Source organism: Gopherus flavomarginatus, chromosome 5 (genome assembly GCF_025201925.1).
Source record: "Gopherus flavomarginatus isolate rGopFla2 chromosome 5, rGopFla2.mat.asm, whole genome shotgun sequence".
Classification (NCBI taxonomy): Eukaryota; Metazoa; Chordata; order Testudines; family Testudinidae; genus Gopherus; species Gopherus flavomarginatus.
The window spans coordinates 47256562-47273017 of record NC_066621.1 but is presented as its reverse complement, the minus strand read 5'-3'; the positions used below and the strand labels follow the sequence as shown (position 1 = coordinate 47273017).

The 16456-nt window shown below is 47.9% G+C and overlaps 1 protein-coding gene across 1 annotated transcript in view; it reads right to left on the bottom strand.

Annotated features, from left to right (window-relative positions):
- Positions 1 to 222: 222 nt before the first annotated feature.
- CRACR2B (calcium release activated channel regulator 2B) overlaps positions 223 to 16456 on the bottom strand; it is an 86815-nt gene continuing 70581 nt past the window's right edge. Inside the window, exons 11-16 of the mRNA XM_050952872.1 lie at positions 8371 to 8506; positions 7424 to 7505; positions 4675 to 4789; positions 2641 to 2781; positions 1292 to 1368; positions 223 to 355 (exon numbers count right to left, since the gene is read on the bottom strand). Of these exons, the coding sequence (XP_050808829.1) occupies positions 226 to 355; positions 1292 to 1368; positions 2641 to 2781; positions 4675 to 4789; positions 7424 to 7505; positions 8371 to 8506 (681 nt within the window). The 3' untranslated portion in view covers positions 223 to 225. The remainder of the gene's footprint in view (positions 356 to 1291; positions 1369 to 2640; positions 2782 to 4674; positions 4790 to 7423; positions 7506 to 8370; positions 8507 to 16456) is intronic.

The window sequence follows — 16456 nt, the reverse complement described above, 5'->3', positions numbered from 1 at the left end:
AGCTTGCTTCATTTTAACGTCTGGATGTTCCTTCTTGGGACAAGCTTGCACCTTCCTGAGTCCCTATGGAGCTGATAACCAGCCAGCCATGTGCAGCCCCCACATGCTCCTGAGGAATGCTCTTTACTTCGTCACAAGCAGCATCCCTTCCTCTTGTGGTACTCTTCCAGGTGCAGGGCACTTTCCCTCTGCTTGTCCTCTTGAGCTGTCAGCAGCCTGGAATGATCAACACATTAGCAGTTCAAGAACACAGCAGTCTGATATTGCCTGCTTCCTGGTCCCCATCAGGCAAGAATAAACTAGATGTTGAAGAGTGAAGGGAAATAGTGAGAGCGGGGCTTCTTTTGGAGTTGGACTACATAAAAGACAGACAAACAGACAATATTGGTGAGAAATTCCAAATCGATGCAGAGGAGGAAGTAGCATCTACTAGAGGAGGCAGTGTGTTATAGTGGGTAGGGCACTGGCCTATGACTCAAAAGATGTGGGATCTATTGCTGGCTCTGCCACTAGCCTACTGGGTGACCTTGGACAAGTAGTGTGCCTCAGTTTTCCCATCTGTAAAATGGGAATGCTGCATCCTTTGTAAAGCACTTTGAGCTCTACTGATGAAAGGCACCCTATAAGAGCTAGGTGGTAATATTACACTACATTAGAAACACAGCTTAATAAACTGTTAGTTACTAGAGTGGGTCAAAAATTGTAAAAAGATGTTACAAACTTTTGTGTTTCAAAGATAAATTCTTTTTCTTTGTTTCCCCAAAAAATGTTTGTGAATTTTTTGAAACAATTTAAAAATGAAATTTTTTCAGATTTGACATTTTTTGTTTCCCTGCCCTTTTCCCATTTGGCCACTAAAAAAGAACTATGAAAAAAGCAGAAGAAAGGGAGGAGAAAGGAAAAAATGAAAACTGAAAATTAAAATTGTCCAGTTTCCATAGAAAAACCTAGAAATTTAATTTTGGGATTTTTTTAAAAGGCCTTTTTTGGCCACAAAAACAAAACAAAAGTAGTCCAAACATTTTGACAAGCTCTGATCTTTCCTTAGGATGTGACAGTGTCCAAACAAGGTGCTTTCCACACACAGGGGAAGACAACAACCACTCCTCTGGCATGTTAACACCTCAGTCTGTTGAGTTACCAAAAACAATGTGCTACCCCAGCTTCTCATTTGGGACCAAGTTCTACCTCAGATGAACCCCCCTTCTCCTTGCCTGTACCTGAGAGAGATTGTAGCAGCTTGGCCATGGCTGAAAAAGGTACCAGGGTGATGCTGTTCCGCTCCACTCACCTTGCCATATGTAACATGGGCTCCAGGATGTTATAGCCAGTCATAGCACTGCACTCATAAAAGACAGCCTTGTATTCCTGCAGGAAAGGAGAGTGAGAAGATAACTTCTGCCGCTGTCAACCCCCACCACCCATCACACCTAGTCTCTCTCTCTCTCTCTCTCTCTCTCTCTCTCTCTCACACACACACACACACACACACACACACACACACACACACGTCTAGTTGGGGCCCTGGCATCAAGAGTGTGTCAAAGCTCTAGCAGCCCAGGGGAGCACTGGGTTGGGTCTTTTAGCTGCTGGAAGGACAGGGGGAAATGTCCCCTCACTGGCCTGTTTGTGCTGCCATACAGTGGAATCTAGGAGAGACAAGATCCTGGTCAGGTGCAATCTGGAGCACCTCCTGCTTCACTACACAATTCAATGCAGCAAGGCTCAGTGCAGGAGTCTTTTTGGCTAAGGGGAGGCAGGGACCACTAGACATTGAAACCTGGAAAATAAATTCTCATTTCATAATCAACCAGTGCATTCCTGGTAAAACCAGGGTATGCCAAGAGCGTGGACTGGCAGACTTGCTAGATCCCGTTAAACGGTCACTATTTCAAAGGAATGCTGTGGGCTGCACCCTGAGGGGTCAAATTCACTTTAAGGATGCACCGAGCCCAAGCACAAAGAGTTCTTCCAGAGTCAGGGTCCATCACAAGCTGGCCACTTGATATTATCATTAAGGCTAAGATTTCGTCACGGATATTTTTAGTAAAAGTCATGGACAGATCACGAGCTATAAAGAAAAATTAATGGAAGCCCATGACATGTTCCTGACTTTTACTAAAAATATCTGTGACAAAATGGGGAGCCCAATTGAGGGGTCCCCACACCGCCTGCAGAGGTTGGGCAGTTGTGGGGGCCACTTCGAGCTCTGGGGGTTCCCACCGCCTATGCAGGCTTGGAGCTCCAGGGTCCCCTGGCTTAGAGTTCTGGGGTATCCCCACCATTCATGGCAGCTGGGAGCTCTGAAGGACCCCCGCTGCCTGTGGCAACCAAGAGCTGCGGCCCCACCTCCCATGGCAGCTGGAAACCCCCACAGCTTCTGGCCGACAGGGCTGAATTCATGGAGGTCGCCGGAAGTCACAGATTCCATGACTTCCATGACCTCAGTGAAAAAATAGTTGTCTTAATTATCATTTAAGGATTTCGCCCTGCACCACTGAAGTCTAGGGGAGCTTGGCTGTTGATTCCAGGGGGGGCAGAACCATACTCTGCAATAGCTGTGAGCATAGGAGAGTCCCCTCCCATTTCCTAAATATGGCAGAGAGCAAGCAAACCAGACCAGAGTGAAATCTACAAAACCTTTGGAGCAAGGAGTAGCATACAGAGCCGCACCTTCGCCAGCCTTTCTCCCTCTGTCTTGGGCACGTGCTGGGTCTCTCTCTCTGCTGCATCCATTTTGCTTCCAAGTAGAAAGATCATGGCCCCCTCCTCAATCCCTTCCTGTAGGGTAGACAGAGCAAGGCTCCCATGAGAACCATCTGGAAGACAGGAGTATCTTGGGGCTGGATACTGCTCCTGCCAACATGAATAGAAGCCTTGCCATTGACTTCCATGAAAGCAGGAGCTAACCCCGTGGGACCTGCCAGCATGCCAGGAGATTTCATTTATTTAGGAATTGTTCTGCAAGCTCTTCAAGTGACACTGGGAAAGGAAGTGAAACTATGGGAACATGCTGATTCCAAGTGGTTGATTTATCAAACCTTAATGCCAGGGTTTCGGTGAGTGGGCTAGGGAGGAAATGGAATTTTAAAGGGGGGAAGAGGAGTTGTATTTAGTTTCACTGGCTTTTTAAAAGAAAGAAAGAAATCTGCCCAATGAGAATTTAAAAGACCTGCCAGTTTTTTCTGTAGAGCCTGAATTTCCTTGGTCTGGAGCCATTCAGCCTGATGCCTGCTGAACCCAGCCATCCTTAACTGAAAATCCACAGGCTAAACAGGATAAGCAAATTTGAGCCCTCACATAGCATTTTAGTAGCAGCTGTCATTCACGGGTCACATTTGAAGTCCTTTACTTAGGTAAAACCTCCCTATAACTTCACTGGAAGTCACCTTGAATAAGAACTTCAGCATTTGACCCTGGATCATCTCCGAATGTAAGTATTCTACTCTGCACCATCCACAACATTTGAACAACTGAGGCTTAGAGTCAGGTGAAAAATATGGGCCAAATTCTCAGACGTGACTAGAGATTTTAGATGCCTCAATTTTTGGGTGCCCACAGTGGCCTGATTTTCAGAGGGCAGGTACTCAGCACATTCTGAAAATTAGGCCCCTTTCAGGTTTCAAGTTGGATTAAAAAAAAAAAAAGCACCTGTAATCACTAGACATTTTTGAAAATCTTGGCCTTGAATCCTTAAAATTCCTTGGGGAAAAATGACCAAACTATTTCTAATGGGTATGAACAAACTTGCTGATATTATTAATAAAACTAACTGAGCAGATTTATTTCAACCTTGGCTTGATTTTTATGTCTCAGGGCGATCTACAAAACAAGCAAAGTTTGACATTCTCAGCTTCTGCTTTGCATCACCCATAGACAAAATATCTACTCAGAACATATAGGGAAAGTATTCATCCCTTTCCTCTCCCCACAACTCAAATATATCTGAAATGATTTTGCTTTCAAACTTTCACACACACACACACACACACAAAAACCTCTTGCAAATAACAATTGAGATTTTTGCAGAATAACATCACTCCAAAATAATATGTTTGTGAAAGTTACAACAAACTGGAAAGGGGGTTGGAAGAGAATGTATTTATTATTAGTGTTACATTAATGCATAGAGGTTCTAAATTGAGGTCAGGTCCTCATTGTGTTAGGTGCTGCATATACACATAGTAGGAGACAGTCTCTGCCTCAAAGGGCTTTTGATCAAAACAGACCATCATCATGTCTTTGCTTTCTGCACAACAGTAAGAATATTAGGAAACAGCTGAGTTCCAAATAATCAGGTTTACTAAATATATACAAACATGCTACACTTAGCTACATAAATACACTGTTGCTCTGCTAGGTTTTAGTGACTTCTGCAATAGAAGACAAGGAGGCCCACTAGTGGCTTCCAAATAAGTGAACAGAATACTACCCAATTCCTATCTACTACAATCACCCAAACTAAATCTTAGCTATCTATGTCTGCTATTATGGTTAGTACTGTTTGAGTACCCTACAGACCTTAGGACCTTCCAGGCCTTTACTAGCATACAACATGGCTGCTTCGAATGGTCTCCTTTCTAGGGCAGGTCCATGCGGGGTCATTACAGTAAAAGGAGAATCTTGAGCAATGCCAGCATGTCAAAAACAAGCCCAAACGTGTCTCTCTCTTACCTGGATGCTACTCATCCAGTTCCGCACTGCCATGAAGGAGCACTCATCAGTGATGTCATACATCACAAAGATACCATCCACCTTCCGGAAATACTGCTTGGTGATGCTCCGAAACCTGAAGTCAAATGAAACCAAAGACATTTCCAGCATCCATTCAGCCATTAACAAGCAAACAAACTATACCTTTCTTAACATGGATTCTCTGTGCAGGGCCTGGTGGCAGCTGCAGGAGGCTCAGTCTTTCTAGAGCAGGGGTTCTCAGACTTTTGTGCTGGTGACCCCTTTCACATAGGAAGCCTCTAAGTGTGACCCCACCTTATCCATTAAAAAAACTTTTTTATATATTTAACACCATTATAAATGCTGTAGGCAAAGCAGGGTTTGGGGTGGAGGCTGACAGCTCGCGACCTCCTATGTAATAACCTTGCAACCCCCTGAGGGGTCCTGACCCCTAGCTTGAGAACCCCTGTTCTAGAGCCAGCTGTGATTCCCATTAACAAACAGAGGCGATGAAGGCAGGTGTCTCGGACTCTTGAGATTCCATCTCCTTGGAGGGGCCCAAGGCAGCAGTGACTCAATCAGTAAACTACCATCTGTCCAGAAGCATGGTGTTTAGGAAGCAGGAAGGAAAACCATGCCTGGGTTAGGGGGAAGAGGACTGGGAGAAGAGTCCATTTGGATGTGATCAGGGAAGAAGATGAAGGATTTGTCATGGGGAAATTTGGGGCTGGAGGCAGGGAAATCTCTGCACAGTGAGGTTTTGGTGGATCTGTAACTTGGACCTTTTCTACATTGGGATTTCAGCCACTGGTTTATCTACACCAGAGCAAACAGCATTGACCCAGAATAAACCTTGTCTATGTGAGGACTCTCACCAATGCAGCCACACCAGGAACAAAGCCTTCAGCTTATTTCACCCCAGTTTGCAAATGTCTCATACAAAGCAGCCACCTCATGGATGACTCGGCAGATAGATTTGAGTTATGGGAGAAAGGCCAGCGGCTTGGGTAAGTATGTATTTTGGGGAACATACATTCTAGTTCAGGCACATTGTTCACTGAGTTAAACACAGCAGAGATAGCAAGATCTCCACATATCAGTGCTTTATTAGAAGGACACTTTAGGACACAGACTGATAAGTAAGTCCATTCTCTTGGCTAAAGGCTAGAGGAACATGCAGTAGGAAGTGATGTTTCTAAACTAAATAATGCTTCCCTTGGAGCATGTTCTCTTCTATGGCCTGTGGGGGGCATTGTTTACCCTAAGAGCTGGCGACCGGAAAACTCTCCATTTGAGAGAGCCAATAGTGTGTCTCTGGAGTTCCAGCAACACCTTTGACACTAAAGAGCACACTAGACAGTGGAGTGATGACCACATGTAGTGGTTATTTGCTTCTATGGGCCAAAAGAGATCATCAAGAAATTCTCCCACATGTGGAGGAGTGTGTCCTCCTTGCTAACAGCAAGCATTGTCTGGGTGCTGCCAGTTAGGAGCTGTTACATCGATATTTTCAGAGCTAAGGAAGATTTTTGCACCATTCCAAGGTCCTGATTCAGGAAAGCAGTAAAGCCACGTGCTTACTTATAAGCACATGCTAAAGTCCCATTGATTTCAAAGGAAATTTACACACATGCTCGAGTGCTCTCCTGAGGAAGGATGATTTCCAGAAGTGGGGTCCCCCAGTGATTCAAGGAAGGCATGTTACAACTAGGTTAGAAACAATTATCACCTGACAGCTCTGCCTTGGTGTAAATATGGCTACAAGAACTTGTTTAAATGGAAATTTTGCTTCTTTACATATGTCTGATTTGGGGCAGTCTCTATTTATAATAACCAAGTATATGGCACTTCTGGACTGCAAAATCTGATTGGCTGAGATGGGGCTTGTATCATTGTTAGTGGCCAGCATAGGGTCACACCACCCTTGTGACTCAACCTCATCATGAGATATTTCTGACATTGCAGCATATTTAGAGAAAAAATGCACAATGTTTGAGACAATCAGTGCATTTATGCCACACTCCATGAAATTAAGTTTCCCCCTTAAAGTGGTAAACTCAGATTTGAAAACACAGCATAATTAAACAGGAGTAGCACATAGTAAATAAACGTAGCTCACTCTAACACAGTGTGGTTCTTTGTCCCCTCTAGCGGCTAGACCACAGAAGAGGTTTATCATTGTGTTACTGGCTCTAAGCTAAAAAAGCTAATGCTTTATCTTAAGAAATAGAGGTTGGTGCTTTTAAATCCAGAGGTCCTAAATTCAATCCCAGCCAGGGCCATTCTTACATAAAATTACTTCCCAACATTCCTGGAAGCATCAGGGGCTGTTTCGAGTGCCACCTGCCCTGTTTTTCAGGTGCACATCGAGGCACAGAGCAAGTTTGTATCCTGGTGCTAATGACGAGGCTGGCCACAACCATAAATATATGGACAAGTACTCCAAGTGTATTGAAATTCACACCCTTCCCATGACACTCAGAATCATCCCCTCCACAACCTGCTTGGGAACCACAGATCCTATAGATCTCCTGCAAGGAATTGTGATACAGACACTGATGGCAGAACCTTCTGGTGCCAGCTAACAATCCCTATAAGGTTAAAATGAACATCACATTCCTTGGGACCTGATACAGGTCTGTTCCCTCTTCCCATACCCTGCCCACAAACTCAGTAGCCACTATCAGCACTTACTGTTACATGCCTGGCAGCATGAAATCCTAGCATGGAACCCAAATGCTTCATTTACCTCTCCTGGCCCGCTGTGTCCCACAGCTGCAAGGCCACCTGTGTGTTATCCACCATTAAACTCTTCACCTGGTAATCAATACCTGTAGGGGAGGCAACAGTACATGGTAATTGCAGGATGGGGCAGGGGAAAACAGGGAAATGAGGCCTATAGAAAGGATCGGCCAAATTACCTCAGTGAAACAAAATTGTAGGGGCAGGGACTCTGTCTTCCTTTGTGTTGGGGAGAGGCCCAGCTCATTTTGGGTGCTCCTGCAGTCTAAAGAAATAATGTTATAGTGAAGACACCAATCCTTCCCAACTATCTCTTTTCCCCAGAAACAGGTCATACAGCTCCCTGGATAATTCAGAGATCAACAACCCATCTTCTGAAGATCTTTAAGGTGTCTCAGGTTGGGCATCCCAGAATCACTAATCCTTTTTGGAAGATCTTGGCCATTATTTCTCAGTGTTGCCAACATGTTCAGTGCTGTGTGGAACATACAGGAGAGAGAAATTACCCACTCCGCTAATGCTGAAGGAAATGGTTCTTATGGGTAACTCTGCACTGCCACGGATAAGAGACACAACAGTGGGATCATTTCAAGCTTCCTTTTTTGACGTGTCATTCTGTCCCCCATTTCCCAGCAGGGCCGGCTCCAGGCCCTGTCTGGGGCGGCATGCCGCCAGGGGCGTTCTGCCGGTTGCTGGGAGTGCGGCAGGCAGCTCTGGTGGACCTCCCGCAGGCATCCCTGCGGAGGGTCCGCTGGTCCCGCGACTCCGGTGGAGCATCCGCAGGCACGCCTGTGGGAGGTCCACCAGAGCCGCGGAACCGGCAAGCGGTAGAGCGCCCCCCCCGTGGCGTGCCACCATGCTTGGGGCGGCGAAATGGCTAGAGTCGGCCCTGTTTCCCAGGCCAGAGGCTCACACCGCTGTGACTTAGCAGCACGGGGGAGCCCTTTCACTTACCAATGGTTGCACTGATCTCAGCCAAGAACCTGTCGTAACAAAAGCGATGGATGAAGGAGCTCTTGCCTACGCCAGAGTTGCCCACAAACACCACTTTGAAGAGACGTTCTGGAGAAGAGCTGACTGGTTCAGGTGCCTGAATTTGGGGAAAAGAGGGTGGGAAGAGAAGGGGAGAAGAGAGTTTATAGAAACCAAGGTCTGAGTTGTGCTTTATGGGCCAGAACTACAGCTGCTGTAGTAGACCAATGGAGGTTGGAGGTGGGTGGTAAGGTTCACAAAAACTCAATCTTCCCCCATCCCCCCACCCCCTGGTAGCACGTGAGGGAAAAGGAAGAGCCCTAAATTATTAGACTTACCATGGTTTCAGTGCCAATGGGCTGCTCTCTGGGGGACAATGGGGCATCATGATCCAATTCATCTGCTGTTTGCCTCCAGTTGACATCACCCTTCAGAGCCATCTTTGGGTGCCCGCCAGCCCCTGCCATTTGCTGCCGCTCTCACTTGCAGCCTGCGGTGCGGCCCTCTCCAAAGCTCATTCTGCTTGCTTTCCCCTTCTTCAGTGCCGTTGTGGTGGCCAGGAAGTATTTACAGTTCTTCTTGTTGAGGTCTTCCACAGTCATGTCCTCCAGGAAAGTGAGAGGAAGATCCCCAGGAACCAGCTGACTGCCAAGACCCATATGTGCCCCAGAGATGGGATGGGATGAGGGGGGCCAGAAATGATCAATGTGACCAAGTTAGAGCACACAGAATATTGATTGGGACACACACACCAAGACACAAGACCAACAGTGCCCCCTAGGGGAGGAGGAAGGTGAGAGGCCACAGCACACACCTCCCAGTTCTGCAAACACCTGTGCACATGTTTAAGTGTTTGCAAGATTGGGGTCTGAGTCTGTGGATCTTACCCACATGTTATAAGGTTCAAGGCCTCTTAATGGAGCAAAACTAAAAGGAAACTCAGAGATGGTGGCACCAGCAGGGGTACGGTCAGGCTGACCAAGCGTCGATTTCAAACAGCTTCTTATGGCAACTGTCTGTGTTGTAATTAGAGTGGCTTAAAAGAAAAAAAAAGGGGAGGATTTCAAGAAAACAAATTGCAGCCAATCCTATGTGGCAGGTTTCCAAAAAAGAGTGATGTTTGGTTTATTTGAAAATTTTTATGATTTTTTTTAACAGAAATTTTTTTTTGCTGGGTTGGTTTTTTGGGTTTTTTTTTGTTTTGTTTTCTTTCAGTTCTTGGTTCTGACCCCCCACCTTGTCCATTCCTTTTTTCCTATTGCCACAGGAAAAGGAAAAGGAAAACAGAGGTGAAAGGAACGGGGAGAGGGGGTGAGAAAAAACAAGACACTGCAAGATGACTCCGTTTTTCAATTTCTAACTTCATCAAACGTGTGTCCCTTAGAACACGTCCATTATTAGCAGCCACAGTTCAGCTGAGTGCTCACATACACCCCTCCCCCAAGTACAGGGGGCTGGACTTGGTGACTTCTCATGGTCCTTTCCAACCCAACACTGTTATGATTTACTGGTTAGCTCTGCAACCAGTTCTAAAAAATGGGTTTCAACACCACATACAACTGGCCTAGGGGAAGGAGGAAATCAAAGATCTGGGCTCGAACAGACAGTTATTCTTCAGAGCCGGCTGCTTCCCAACTATAAGCTCTCAACTGCAGCGAAGCTTTTCCCTAGGGAAGGTCTAGTGGGTCATCGCCCACTCTGATATAGCTGTGAAATGGCTGCATGACTGCCATCCACTGCCTGTGTTTGAAGCCATGTCTCCACTAAGAGGGAGGATTATATGGCCTTAGGGCAGGCTGCCCTGTGCAACCTGTCATATATGCTGTTAATAGGACGGCAGGGAGAGCAGCCACCTTGGAGTAATTCACTAGGTACAGAGGACCCATTAGCACTTGGAGCACACACACGAGTTGCTGAGCGCTATTAAGTGTTCTATGGCCAGGTAGGCTCACCATTGTTAAGGACCTAGAAGAAGGGAAAGGGAAGATGTACAACTGAAGTAAGTGCTTGATCCAGTGCCCCCTGAACTCAATGGAAAGATTTCCTTTAGCTTCCATGGACACTGGACCAGATCTAAACAAGGTGGGGCCAGGGGAGACGTGCAGGCTACTTTACAACCTAATCCTAGGGTAGCATGCTCACAATTGTATCAATCTCGCATTTAATACAAGGCACTAGTGGGTGGGCCAGGAGTCAACTCTTTTCCCTCTCCCCTAAGCTTGCATGTGGCCAGTACCACTAGGGCTGTGAACATTCATTACCTGCTAAGTGCATTCATTTTCCTCCCTGTATTGTAGGATAGTCAGTTTGGAAGTGATGGAGAATAGTTGACCAAATGAAATTCCCATCAGGAGAAAGCTCACACATGGGCTCCAGCTCTTAGAGAATAGAAATGTGCATGACCCTCCCTCTACACCCTAAAGATACACAAGCATGACTGGCTGGAATATGGGGTTGAGAGGCAAAGGCCTCTTCAGAGTAGGGTTGCCAACTTTCTATTGACACTAACTGAACTCCCTAGCCTCGCTCCGCCCTGAAGTCCCGCCCCTGCTCTGCCCTTTTCCCAAGGCCCTACCCACCCCCGCTCACTACATTCCCCCTCCCTCAGTCTCTCGCTCTTCCCCACCCTCACTCACTTTCATTGGGCTGGGGCAGGGGGTTGGGGTGCAGGAAAGGGTGAGGGCTCTAAATGGGGGTGTGGGCTCCAGGGTGGGGTCAGAAATGAGGGGTTCAGGGTGCAGGTGGAGGCTCTGGGCTGGGGCAGGGAGTTGGGGTGCAGGAGGGGATGAGGGTGCCAGCTGGGGGTGCGAGCTCTGGGGTTAGGCTGGGGATGAGGGGTTTGGGGTACAGGAGGGGGCTGTGGCAGAGGGTTGGGGTACAGGAGGGATTGAGGGCTCTGGGGTGAGGCTGGGGATGAGGGGTTCAGGGTGGGGGAGGGGGCTCTGGGCTGGGGCAGGGGGTGAGGTGCAGGGGGTAAGGGCTCTGGGGTGGGGGTGTGGGCACTGGGGGGCGGGAGAGGGTCAGGGTTCTGGGCTGAGGGGTGGGCTCTGGGGTGGAGCTGGGGATGAGGGGGCTCCGGGCTGGGGCAGGGGGTTGGAGTACGGGCTTACCTTGGGTGTCGGTGCTTCGGAGCCAAGGCAGGCTGCCTGCCTGTCTTGGGGCACCATGCTGTGCCCCAGAAGCGGCCAGCAGGTCTGGCTCCTAGGAGGGGCATATGGAGAGGCAGGAGGCTCCACGGCATGCACTGCTCTCGCCCGCAGACACTGCCCCCCCAGCTCCCATTGGCTGGTGCTCGGGGCAGGGGCAGCATGTGGAGCCCCATGGCCCCCCCACCTAGGAGCCAGATCTGCTGTCCACTTCTGGGGCGCAGCGCAATGCCCCAGGACAGGTAGGCACTAGACTGCCTTAGCCCTGCAGCATCACCAACCAGACTTTTAACAGCCTGGTTGGTGGTGCTGATGGGAGCCGCCAGGGTCCCTTTTTGACCAGAGGTTCTGATCACCCTACTTCACAGAAGAGTTTTCATCAATGCCAAGGCAAACCACCACCTCAGGTGGAGTGGAGCAGTTGCAAGTTTACAGGCTCTCCTTAGGTTACAGCAATTCTTAAGCAACATGCTCGACAGCAGGAATGGGAACAGAAAGATGATCAAGCACGCCCCCCCCTTCCCCACACCACCTCAATCTCCAAGCCTCTGCCCCTGCTAAGCCCTTTGGATCATCACATGCCAGCAACTGTGTGTTGGATCTCCAAAGGAACAGCTCTTGAGAGGAATGGGAGGACAATATCACCAGGCCCATCTGGTCCCATTGGGCAGAATCTCAGCAAGAGACTCAGGGATCCTCTCCAGCTTGTTCAAATTCCCAGCAGATGATTTGTTCAGATGTTGTAAGCCAGACTTTTACCAGGGGCTTAAATACGTGGCCACTAAGGCTGCAGAGGAAAAAGGGGGGTTTGCATGCAGAGTCTGGTGAACAGGCTAGTGGCTAAAGGAGCATGCACACCAGGAGTTAACTGCAGACTCTTCTAGCTGCAGGGACAAAATTGGGCCCTCACAATTGCAGATTATTTCTTAAAATTAGCCCATGTGATTTAAGTAATTCAATCACTTTAGTAGCATCATTGCTTTAAAGGGACAACCATTGAGGGGAGGTCAGTGCTATAGCTTTGCCTACATGGGGAATTTGCCTTGATTCCAACAATTGGTAGTCAGCCACCCATGTTGCCTCACCAGTGCAAGCCCCATGTGTAGACAAAGAACACGGCTAGCAGCTCCTGTCCTTATCAAGCTGCAATCCAGTAATCTCCAACAGTTAACCCATCATTGGCCCACACTGTGGGGCGAGGGGGTGGGGAGGCGGCAGATACAGAACACAGCTGGGCCAGTAGGCTGGCTCAGGTGACCACAGACTTATGGCATGCAACTAACACGACACAGATTCCTGTCTAACCGTTTGACCGGCTTGTCCTCCAACACGTATTTGCCTATCACTGACCCTTTCTTCAACAGGGGCCTTTTGCTCTGAGGTGCCTGGACATTAAAGAGAGGGGATGAAAAGAGCAATTAGGATCCATCAGCCAAATGACCAAGCACCAGATGACACCAGCTCAAACCCCACTGAGTGAATGGCAGCTCCAGCCTCACAAGGGAGATGGGTTTTCAACCCTTTCAAGGCTTTGGGATGTACAGCAATTGAGGCCAACCAATAGCCAACCGCTTTGGGTGGACGTGCAAGAGAGGTTAAAGAATTATATGCAATCTGAAGGCATAATGGGGAGCATCAGGAGATTTTCATGGTAACCGATACATGACATTTCTGGGACCCGAGTCAGGAAGGTACGTAAGCATACACCTAACTTTAAGCACATGAATGGTCCCAGTGAAAATCACCAGCCTTATTCTCAGCATGAGCCAAAGTAGGTAGCTGAATTTGGGCCCTTCTTATGATTTTTCATACTTTGAGATGGTAAAGGCAGTGTCATGATTGGAAGGATTATGGCAAATGGACATTTCCCATTAAGTAGAGAATCACACTGTCCTTCGGTATGGATCAGTGTCTCATAAAGCTAGAGGTTGTGGTTAATGCACACATTGTTCTTAATCACAACTGTGGCACACCTGTTCGCCTAGTCCCATCCCATGTAGGTACTGCAGCAGATGAAGAGAGATTGGTGCTCAAAGGGGATCCGTGTCAAGACCTCCTCCTGCTTGTACTATGCAGAAAGCCACACGTACTCCATAGGAACAGCAGGTGAGAAAAATCACTTCTCCAATAGAGGCTTTGATAGCAACGTGCATGTGTGTCTAAGGAGAATATTTTACTTGGCAGCTGTTGTGATAATTGGGCCGACAAAGTTACCAGAGGTGAAAGCTCATTTGTAAGACATGCATGAAAGTTCACAAGATGTTACAATGACCTGTAATAACAAATGTTGGTGGAAAGTCAGTCAAGTTGTCAGCAATGACTATTATAAATAGGTGCAAGAGAACCAGAGACTAACCAAGTTCAAACCAAAAAGGCCACATTGCTAGAACTATGCTGAACTCATGCTTGGTAACAACAGAAGATGGGAACTTGGAAAGCAATGGACCAAAATCGGTGTGGTAGCTATTCTGCCAAATGGGTGGACCAAACAACGAGGGGATGGGCTATTCCACTCACTGTTCCCTTTGTGGGTCCTTAAAGAGAGAAACTTTGGGGGGAGGAAATAGAAGAGATGGAGGCTACTGGAGCTAGCTTCACCATCATCGCTGCCACCCCTACTGTCTCCTGGGACCCTACACCTTTGTCATCCTAATCCTGAGTGATGTCTTGCCCACACCAGGCCAGAGGGAGGGACCCAGATGACATCACCATGCCTACCAGCTATAGCAGAATCCCAGCCACCGCTGAGGTGAAATGGGATCAGATTAACAGTGGCAGGAACAGCTCTAGCCCGCGGCGGCTCCAGGCACCAGCGCACCAAGGGTGTGCCTGGGGCGGCAAGCCGTGGGTGACGGCCTGCCGATCGCTGTGAGGGCAGTAGTCAGGCTGCGTTCGGTGGCATGCCTGTAGGAGGTCCATCGGTCCCGTGGCTTCAGCGGCAATTTGGCGGCAGGTACGCCGAAGGCACGGGACTGGTGGACCTCCTGCAGGCACGCTACTGAAAGCCGCCCGCCTGCCGTGCTTGGGGCAGCAAAATACATAGAGCCGCCCCTGGCTCTAGCTCATCTCAACTAACGTCTCTTTTACCCAGAAGGGCAGTTCTGACTGTCTTTGATCCCACCTCAGAGATTGTCAGACACAGGATTTTTACCCTTCTAAAATCGCACTCCAGCTAAAGGGAAAGGGACTAAGGGATGTTCTTAAAATCAAGCCCTTATTTAATGCTTTACATTTCAAAGGCTTTCATTGTTCTGTTTTTTTTTCTTTTCTTTATCTTTAACTAAAGGTTAAAAGGATTTTTAATGGTATGTTTGCCATGGTGCTAAGCAGGCTGAGGTCTCAGTATAACACTCCCAAACACTGTTTAATGCTGGATATGACTGGGTTATGTTAATACCTTTGGGCCCCTCTATTCCATCTAAATTAATACCACATCATTGCTGCTTTTTAATGGCATTTCTCATATTTATCCTTGTCTGACTGGCCCCTTCCCTGCAGCCAGCTTCCCAGAGAGCATGGAAAAAAATTATTAAAGTAAACTAACACGCCTGTGAGGTAGGGACGTTCCCACAAAGAAAGCCTCAGTGACTTGCCCGAGGTCAGGCTGGGGTTCTTTGACAGAGCAGGAAAACTGAATCCAGGCTAGCATGTTAACCACTGGAGCAGTTTGCCTCTCCTTCACCCAGCTGGCCCTCATCCACCCCCCAGCCACAACAAAAGAGACAAGGCACAGATGAGGAAGTGTGCTCCATATGCTGGTTTAGGGGAGGGGTGAGGTCTCTCTTCCAGATTACACATCATTTTGGAGGCCTACAGGCACAAACACGAGATTTGGAGGGCGAGGGGGAGGGGGAGGGGCGAGGATGTGGAAGTGGTTTATAACCTACCCTACATCCAGCAATGCTTGGCCTAGAGAACCCCCGCAAATGGCTCATGCTAAGTGCTCCCAGGGGTTGTGCTTCACATGCACGCAGCCTAAACTGGGGTCTTTACCTGCCCCCCCATAAGAAACCCTCCAACACCTCAGCTTCAAACAACCCTTCCCCCCAAATCTCATCCCAAGGCAATTTTTTAAAATATAATCAAATGTGGACAGTAGCTTCTCAGGGGACAAGAACTCTAAATTGGTGGTATTTTAAAATAGTCCTCTGGAGTCAATGGGCTCCCTTGCCTACAGAGCTAAGCTGAACTGCGAGTTGAAAAAATATTACCACAGAAAGTAAACATTTGGGGCCAGATCCTACCTCAGTGGAAAACAGCAAAAAGAGCTTCTGTTTCTATTTCCAGAGCATGGCAAAGGAAAGGGATTTAAATATACACCATGTCATGCCCTAGGGCTGATGGCATCTGGTTATAAAAAAGGAGCTCTGCCAGGGGCTAGTTTACATCAGGAGGTCCTGATTCTCAGACAGCCACAGACCACCTAACCCCCACTTCAAGGGCTCAAAGCACCCTTGGTAACCCACTTCATAAAGCTCATATTAGAATGTGGTGCAAGTGTTCCTCCCAGGGTGAAGCAAAGCTCTGGAGACACTCAGCCACAGCAGGACGAGAAAACATGCAGGGGTCCGACTGGGAATAGCAGTTGAAATTTGAGTGCATTCTCTCAACGCCTGGAACCGTGTAGCCATTCCATCCCATGTGTCACATGGGCCTCGGGCAATCCCGCAGAGCCCGTCGGTCACCTTTGGAGCTCAAGTGACTCCTGGGTAATCTGTTACCAACCAGCCCTACCCAGAGAGTAAACGTTACCTACTAAATAAATACTTATTTCTGAAAAAAGAGAGAGAGTTGCTGGGATTTTTTTTTTCATTGGTTCGTCAGGCTTTTATTGGCTTGTTGGCTTCGTGTAACTTTGGCTCTTCACATAGATGGTACAGACACAAACATGACATCACAACTGTACAACACACAATGCCATG